The following is a 9,197-nucleotide window of genomic DNA, read 5'->3' as shown; positions in this document are numbered from 1 at the left end:
ATATATGTGTGTGTGTGTGTGTGTGTGTGTGTGTGTGAGACGTGCTGACAAAATGAGTTACTTCTCACAATCCACAAAAGGAGATATTGGCCCCAAATCGACACTAGGGTCAAATGTGTAGATTTTCCATTGAAGTCATATTTCGAAAGAATAACACGCCTTATATTATTTCATACGTATTAATTTTAAAACTTCACCTAGAAGCGTGAAGTATTTATTTCCTTAGGGCTCAAATCCGAGAAGAAACTCATTTTGTCAGCACGCTTCACATATATATATATATATATATATGTGTAATACCACACCACACTCACCTCAAACTTTGTATGTGGGTGGTTGGCCGGTGCTCTGGTGTGGTTTGCTTCTTCTTTCCTATCAAATATCTATCGTCCTTATCTCCCCTCTTTCTGTTTTATGTTTGTTACTCTCTTGTAACACCTCTAATCTTCTGGCGCTCATATTATGACCTTAATATTATGCAGTTGCGAGCGCCGTAAAACCTCTACTAAAACAAAACCAAAACTTTGTATATATGTAATACCACACCACACTCACTTCACACTTTGTATATCTGTTATGCCACACCACACTGATCTCATATTTTTGCATCTGTCATAACCAACTTGACGTGAAACCCGAGAAAAAAGAAATAACAACATTCTCGGGAACGCGGGTGGTTGGCAGGTGTTCTGGTGTTATTTGCTTCTTCTTTCCTATCAAACATCGATCGTCCTTATCTCTCCTCCTTTTTTTTGTATGTTACTCTCTTGTAACACCTCTAATTTCGCACTTATATGACCTTATTGTGTTCCAGAAGACGTAAAACTCTTACTACAAGTTTTAAAAATCCCTGTATCTGTAATACCCCACCACACTCACCTCAAACTTCGCATCTGTAGTACCCTACCACACTGGCGTCAAGCATTATGACCAACATGTGTTGCAAGAACCGTAAAACTCATACTAAAACTAAAAATTTCCCAGGAGCGCGATGAGAAGAGAGGGCAACTTTCTCCGCGGGACAGACAGGTGGTCAAGATGCTGCTGGTCATCGTGGCCATCTACATCGTCAGTTTGTTCCCCCGGATCGCCGTCTACGTTGTAAGGATTTTCATCGACGACTTCTATTTCCTTGGAAAGTATCACAATATGTTTAAGGTAAGACCTCGTCCTATCAACTGGTGATAACTGCTTAACTCAAGATTTTTATCACTACTTGCAATGCTTTATCAAAATTCTTATTACCACTTGTAATACTATCTCATTTCGTGTCAGATCTGCGACAGACATCGGTGATTCTGGTTCTCCATTCATTCCTCCTCTCGGAGGCTCTAAAAATATTTTTAACAATATTTAAAAAAACAAAAAACAAAGAGACACAATTTGATCGGGATCTTTCCCCGTCACCTATTCTGTTTAGACTCTCCAAGTAAGTTGCTCTAGGTCTACCCCTGCCTCGTTCGCCTTCTATTTTGCCAGTGAGAGCCGGATGTTTAAGTGCTGTATGGACCTTGAGTCTATTTAAGTGTCCCACAGACATCCCTTGGTCATGTTTCTTTATGATTTTTTTTTTGTCAGCGAGCGGCCCACATGGGCTTCTTTAAGTACGTGCACTACAAAATTTGATTTCTTTTTCCTACCAAGAAATTCTCAGCACTCTCCTATTTTGTGTGTGGCTGTGTTATGTCTCCATCTACACAATTAATTTAGATCATCTAGGGGACAAGCTTCCAATCCTAAAAACGCCGACTGAATAATGCACAGCAACACAGACATAGCTGTATCTTTCTAAGACTAGCTGGGTACCCGTTCGATGAACGGACTGAAAAGAACCGAACGTCAAGTCATTCTGGAAGTAGTCCGTACCGCTTGCGAACGGAAGCCTCACTTGTTTGGAATGTCGTCTTAGAAGACAGACTTTACCAGGATTCGATCTCAACGAAGCTAAAGAGAAACTGAAATTTAAACTACAGTGACTTCGGACTCCTTAATATAATTGTGCTGCCTTAAAATTATTCTGAACCATCGTTAGAATATTTATTTTTTTTCAAATTCGAAAGTTAAGTGGTTCGGGCGTTTTAGGCGACCAAAGAGACAAACTTTCACAAATATACTATATATATACTCATTTCTAAAAGAAACTTGACATAAAGAATAGTGTTAAGTAACAAATAAACCGTTGCTGACACAGGGACAACATTTTATATGTAAAAAGAAAAAGCATTTCTGAATCTGAAAACCTGTATTTTAATGCACATAATAATACACACCTCGTGCTTCAAGCTCCACCTGAAGTGATAGGGTCTAAATTTAAAAAATCAGAAATTGTGCATTTTTCCAACAAAAAATTTTACATTAACATATAAAACTTAAATTATGGTTTTCGAAAAGTCTTATAGCAAAGTACACTGGTACTGGTCAAATCAAAAGCATTTCAGGTAATGTCTGAAAGTTTGGCAGGATTAATTATCTTGTGTGACCATCACCTGCAGCAACGACGGCGCGGCATCTGCGCCTCATAGAGTTGACGATGTTGGAAATTTGATGTTGTGGGATAGCGTTCCAAGCGTTGGTTAGGCTTTGAATCAACTGAGCGTTGTTCTGAGGAGCGGGATACATCTCTTGGATTTGACGCCCGAGAATATCCCGCACATGTTCAATCGGGTTCTTGTCGGGTGATACTGCTGGCCAGGGATGGATGAAACCGAATTGTTGCTGTGCGAGGGAAGCTTGTGTCACCCTTGCACGATGGGCTGGAACGTTGTCCTGTTGTAAGGTGTAGCCTGGATGGTTCTGCATAAACGGTGCCACATGTCGTTGCAAGATGATGGCTACGTAGTTGGCGCCATTCTATGCTGTCGGAGCATGCACCAGTGCCGTCCTCTGGTCTGTTGTGATTCCGCCTCAGACCATCACCTCCCCATACCCCAGGTTAGGGATTTCATGTACACACTGGTCAGCAAACCTTTCATTTTGACGGCGATATACACGCATTCGACCATCGTGGCGACCTAGAACAAATCTAAACTCTTTGCCTAACGTCTTTGAAGAAGCCTAACTTCTTAATTTCTATCGCAGACTTTACAGTCCTGTTATCTTCAAATGAAATGTACCCATAACAGCATGCGCACGATGGAATGTGCCATCATTTGTGTTTCTATTTTACAAACAACACAGCTGATGGAAATCTGTTGTAAATTCTTTGCCATGTCGACAGGCCGAAGGGCTAGAACTCAGATGGCCGCTTGATCGGAAAAGTAAAGTAAAGTAAAGTAAAGTAAAGTAAAGTAGAGTAAAGTAAAGTAAAGTAAAGTAAAGTAAAGTAAAGTAAAGTAAAGTAAAGTAAAGTACAGTAAAGTAGAGTAAATTGTTTCTATTTATTTATTGGTGCTTTGGTGGTTTGAATGTTCCCGTCTGTCATCTGCTGATGATTGGGAATACTAAATAGTTGTGTTTGCCTCGACCCCAAAGAGTTAAAGTGGGTGGTTGGATTTGTGCTCTGATCTGGTCTGCTCCTTCTTTCCTATCAAACATTTATTCCATCGTCCTAATCCCCCCTCCGTCTTTCATATCAAACATCTGTCGTCTTTTTCTCTCCTCCTTCTTTCCTTTCAAACAGCTACCGTCCTTATTTCTCCTCCTTCTTTCCTATCAAACATCTATCTTCCTTATCTCTCCTTCTTCTTTTTGTGTGAGCTTGCCTCTCTCTTGTAACACCTCGAAACTTCGGTACTTACATGACCTAATTGTGTCGCCAGTGCTGCAAAACGCTAATAAAACAAAGAGTAAAAAAGAGAAGGTAACGCTGCCACACGGAGCGGAAGCGTGCTGACAGTTAAAGTAGTTACCTTTTCTCACAGTTTGCACCTAAATTATGCATCTTTGAGCTTCTTTTTTCAACATTTAGAATTGGAATTTCAACAAAGTGTTTCTCGGGCCGTGCAACCAATACCACAGATTAAGAAACTAAAATAAAATAATTTAAAAATGAATGATTAAACAAATAAATATATAAATATAAACAAAGAAACAAGCAAAGAAACAAAGAAACAAAGAAATAAATCTTTTAAAAATAAATGAATAGATAATTTAAAAAATAAAATAAATTTTTTAAAAATAATTACATTAATTAATTAATTAATCACTCAAGAAAGAAAGAAAAAAAGAAATCAATAAACGGAGTGCACAACATCTGAATAGCTGGTCTCTGATTTGCCGAGCAAATAAAAATTAAAGTCTAAAATTTTCTCTTCCTCAGATCGTCTCCTATTCTGTGTTCGTCCTTGACCTCACCAACAGCGCCATCAACCTGTTCGTGTTTCTGGCCATGAGCTCCTCCTTCCGGGAAACGTTCTACCAGATGACCACAGCCAGCCACCCGCCAGCCACCCACCCGCCCATCAGCGGGTCAGACAATGCGGGAAGAAATCAAGAAATGACCTGACCCTATCAAATAAACTCTGAGGTCGAACATTCCGGGGCTGAAACTTTACGATAAAAAAGACCCCAACAAACGAATATTTTAAAAAGAGGGAAAATGAGGGCCCAAAATTGTTTACTGATTTTAACACATTTATTCGTCGAGTACATAAAATGGAGAATACGGTGAATATAAGCAGATTAGAAGAGGAGGAAGAGTGAGGCAAGGATTTGTTATGTCAGCTGACCTCTTTAATCCCTAGAAACTTAAAAAATGTCCAAATCTCAAAGTAAAGGGAGAAAATATTAATAACATTAAAGTATGTCCATGGCACAGTTTTAATAGCAGACTCAGAAAAGGACCTTCGATCGCTTCTAGATACTGTTGTAACAGAAAGTGAGGGGAAAGGATTATTGTTGAATGTAAAGAAAACAGAATGCACGGTTATATAAAAAAAGCAGCAAATCCTAGTTGTAATCTCATTAGCAACGGTGGAAAGATCAAATAAGTCCAACAGTTTAAATATCTAGGATATATGATAACATCTGATGCCAAATCTTCCACAGATATAAAAAGGAGAACCACAATGGCTAAGGCTAGTTTCAATAAAATGAGCCCGATCCTGAAAAATAGAAACGTCTCAATGGCTACCAAAATGAAAGTTTTGAAATGCTATGTATGGTCCATCCTTCTGATTGGTAGTTAATGCTGGATAATCACTAAAGACAGTGAAAATAAAATAAAAGCAACAGAAATGTGGTTTCTTAAGAGACTGCTAAGAGTATCGTGGAAGGAAAAGAAATCAAATGAGGTAGTGCTTGATTAAGCCCACGTGGGACGCCCACTGTTAAAAACAATCAGGAAATGACAAATGCAGTTTTTGGGGGACACCTGAATTGACATAATAAGGGTCTTGAATATCTAGCTCTCTCTGGCAAAATTGAAAGAAAACAAAGAGGGGTAGGCCCAGAGCAACTTATTTACGGCACCTAAACAATAAATGGGTAACAGGGAAAGATCAGGAAAACGTAGCTTTTTTAAGAGCATCCGAGCAAAGGAATGAATGGAGAACCATGAACGCTGATGTCTGTCGCAGATCTGGCGCTAGATGTTGACATTAAATGTAGCTCTCAAAATGAAATTATTAAGAAAAAAATTAGCTTTCTGTCAAAATTAATTTTCAAGGCATACTACTTTTTGGGATTTTGAAGATTTTCAACATTAACAAGGCGTTTTCTTGTAGAGAGTCAATAGTAAAACTACAGCTTTTTGTCCTTGTGGGCAGTAACTATGGTCCTTCTAGCTGAATAGATTCGCTTGAGTGTGATGTGCGAGAAAACATAATGACAAGTTTCTTTTCTCGAGAAAACATAATGACAAGTTTCTTTTCTCAAGCAGATCAATTTAAATCAGTCGCAGAAACTTTACGCCCGAGCTGACCGACTCAGTGGATCAAGGGGCCAAGCTGAGATTCTTTTTTTTTTGGTAAGTGTTTTACGGCGCTCGCAACTGCATAGGGTCATATGAGCGCACAGGACACATTAAAGTTGGTCGGAAAGTTTGAATTTTGCCCAGGTGGCGGCTGATGCCTACTCTTTTCGATTTTGGACCACCATGGTATATTTAAGGTGCGCAACGTCTACACGAGACCTCGGGGATTTTTCGCGTTTGTCCGAGAAAGCGAAGTGTAGATATCTCCTACCATAAGATCAGAGGTGTGGAAAGGTGAAATAATAATTACAAAGTGAGTTATAACAATTGTGCATTGGCTCTTTCGTCAGAGCTGGTTGTTTGCCAACTTTTCTTTGTTAACTTTCTAAGAATATTAATTTACTTTTTTGTCAGAGCTGAATGTTTGCTAATTTTTCTTAATTAGCTTGGTAAAAATGTTCGCTGATTTTGTCAGAACTGGATGTTTGGCAATTTTTCTTGGTTAATTCTGTAAGAAAATCGTTAGTGTCATGAGAAAGGTTTTGTGCTGATGAGAATCTCTGCTCGGACTACCGAGCTTTTTCTCGCGGGCCAGACAAAACTGTGGATACTGTTAGCCGGTCGGACATGTTTTAGGGCAAGTGTTTTACGGCACTCTCAACTGCATATTAGTTTATGTGAGCGCTCGGGACAAAACAAACATTTTCAGTTGGTAAGAAGTTTTGAATGTTGCCTGGGTGGAGGCCGAAGCCTACTCTTATCAATTTTTGGACCACCAAGTGATCCCCAATGTGCACACAGGACCTCCCAAAATTTTTCGCCCATGTCCAAGAAGGCTAGGTGTAGACCTTATCTACCATAAGATAAGGGGTATGGCTGAAAGACAGCAGTAAGAAGGAGCCAAGGAGTAGCAGTAGAAAGGGTGCAGAAAACGTCTTAGTGGGAGGGGTCTAACGGCAGAATGTGTTAATGGTGTCTCCATGAAAGGAGACGATGGCTTGAGGGATTCTAACAATGTTAGCGTTTGGTTTGTGTCAGTCAGAGATTTGAGGTATGCCGGGCACTTTTAAGCACTCACAGACTGTTCCAGTCTTGGTTATCCAGTAGTTGTGTCCCTTAACCTCACAGACTGTCTATCTTAGTCTTGATTATCCAGCATTCGCGTCCCTTAACTCCACAGACTGTCTATCCTAGCCTTGTTTATCCAGTAGTTGTATCCCATAACTTTACAGACTGTCTCTCCTAGCTGTCATCGTGGTTTTTCGCGGACGCAAATTTTGCAGCTCTCCGCAAACTACCGCAATTTTTTACAAAAAACGTAGTTTTCAGAAATATTTTCTTTCATTTGATCCGTTCTCGAACTCAAATTTCACATCAGGCCCTTGGAAATCTGTCAGAATTGTTTCCCTTCTTTCTGAACTTCATATGCAGTCTAGATCTCTGTTCTAATCACAGAATTAATAGAGTTCTGTGATTCTAATCATATTTGGGCTACTATTTTTTACCGCTGACACGTGTACACTGTTGCAGCGTTAACCGTGCAACCGCAGCGCCTTGTCTTTCATAATTTTCTTTCTGACGTGATCGCAGAAGTGCAACTGCAATAACAATGGAAACATTTCTGAAAACAAATCTGGTCGACATGTAACAGCACTCCAACGGCATACCGAGTTTACTAGATGGACGCACGTAAGTGGGGGCAAGCTGTTTTATTCCCCTTGCAACATTTGACTCCAGGATGGTGAGTCTTTTCTAGAGGTGTCAACGCATTTCCATGAGGGGCTGGATCAGAATTTGAGGATGGGCCTTCAGGATAAATATTGTCAAGTATTTTCTGCAGTCAACCTGAAGCTTGAGAAGTACATGTCCTTGGAGGGCCAGCCAGGAATCAAGCTAATCAAGGATTTACCCTTTTTTGATCCTACCAGATTGATTTTTTTGACAATATTGATACTCTTGATTTGCCTGGCCTGAAAGAAGTGCCAGCTACACAAACCATGAGAGAGAATCTCTTGGTCCAAAAGCTGTGAAGACATCAGGAGTTATTCCACTTGATCTTACTGTCTTTTGGAACAGTGTTAGTGAAGGTGTTTCTCATTTAGCCAAAGTAGTTAAAAAGTTTATACATTTGACTTGTTTGAATTCTGTTGATGCAGAGAGGAGTTTCTCCATTTACAATCTTGTTTTTTCTGAGAGGAGACGACACCTCAATGAAGAAAAGTTGAAGGAATTAGTGTGTCTATATTACAATAACTTCATAGCTTGTGAATCTTGGATGTAACGCTGATTGTATTTTCAATTCCAGATTTATTTTTCAAATGCATGACTTGCCTTGCCTTGCCTTGCCTAGGTGTCATCCCAGACTTTCCTCGTTAATCCGATCCGTACGCTTTGCATTGCAGTTTGTCAAAAAGATTTTTTGAGACTAAAAGTTTCAAAAAGACCTTCGTACGGTACTAGAAGCATTCTAAAATGTGAAAATGACCCCCAACGCGTACGGGTAGGGTTAACCTCCAGGCCATGAGAGCCCCCATCCACCTGTCTAAAACAAGCGCCATTTTCCTCGACAATGGGCGGCCGTCTTGAAGGATGCTGACTAATCCGACCAGTGTTGCCATCCAGATTTTTAAGAAACTACTAGATTTTTTAAACAAAATTCCACCAAATGGGACGAAAAAAAACTTTTTCTTTTTTATCTGCTTTATATTACATAATATTTATTCTTCCCTGCCTCTTTTGCTGTAATAGCTGCTTCTTTATTTCGGCTGTGTCAAACATATTCAATGGTGAATTCCGCTCCATTTGGCCACAGCCAAACGATAGACTTAAAAGCCAAAAGGCAATAATAATGCAATCTCTTGATTCTTGACATAGATTTACACTATTTATGTTTATAAAGGAGATAACTCTTCGCAATAGCTAGTGTTGTTGTTGTTGTTTTTTTGTTGTGTGTTTTTTGTGTGTTTTTTGGGGGGGGTTCGGTTTATAACTTTTAACAAAAGATTGACACATTTATCTAATCGATTTTGTACTATTGTTGTAAGAAAAACAAACCAAATCAACAACAAAAACTACTAAATGTGCCCCCAAAAAACCCAACTAAAACACTAAATAGACCCCCAAAAACACTAAATTTAGTGGTAATAAACTAAGAATGGCAGCCCTGTACCCGACTGTGGAGATCACGATGACGTCCCTTACTTTGTGGTCTAGGACAAGGGAGGTAATCGGTATGAACGCCTTGTACCAGGAGTTATTTTTGGATTATTTCCCCTGGACTACAACGCTTGTCCTAATGACAGGCAATTGAAACTAACTGAGAGGGGGGAGAGGCTGTATTTTTTTT

The 9,197-nt window shown here is 39.5% G+C and overlaps 1 protein-coding gene across 1 annotated transcript in view; it reads left to right on the top strand.

The window, feature by feature from the left end:
• The window catches only part of LOC106012148, an 8,183-nt gene extending 3,739 nt beyond the window's left edge, over positions 1-4,444 (top strand). Inside the window, exons 2-5 of the mRNA XM_013084162.1 lie at positions 985-1,158; positions 1,579-1,604; positions 2,493-2,568; positions 4,259-4,444. Coding sequence (XP_012939616.1) covers positions 985-1,158; positions 1,579-1,604; positions 2,493-2,568; positions 4,259-4,444 — 462 coding nt within the window. The remainder of the gene's footprint in view (positions 1-984; positions 1,159-1,578; positions 1,605-2,492; positions 2,569-4,258) is intronic.
• Positions 4,445-9,197: the final 4,753 nt, after the last annotated feature.

This window comes from Aplysia californica, unplaced genomic scaffold (genome assembly GCF_000002075.1).
Source record: "Aplysia californica isolate F4 #8 unplaced genomic scaffold, AplCal3.0 scaffold00276, whole genome shotgun sequence".
Lineage (NCBI taxonomy): Eukaryota > Metazoa > Mollusca > Gastropoda > Aplysiida > Aplysiidae > Aplysia > Aplysia californica.
The sequence above is the reverse complement of the archived record's forward strand: the minus strand, read 5'-3'. Positions and strand labels throughout refer to the sequence as shown.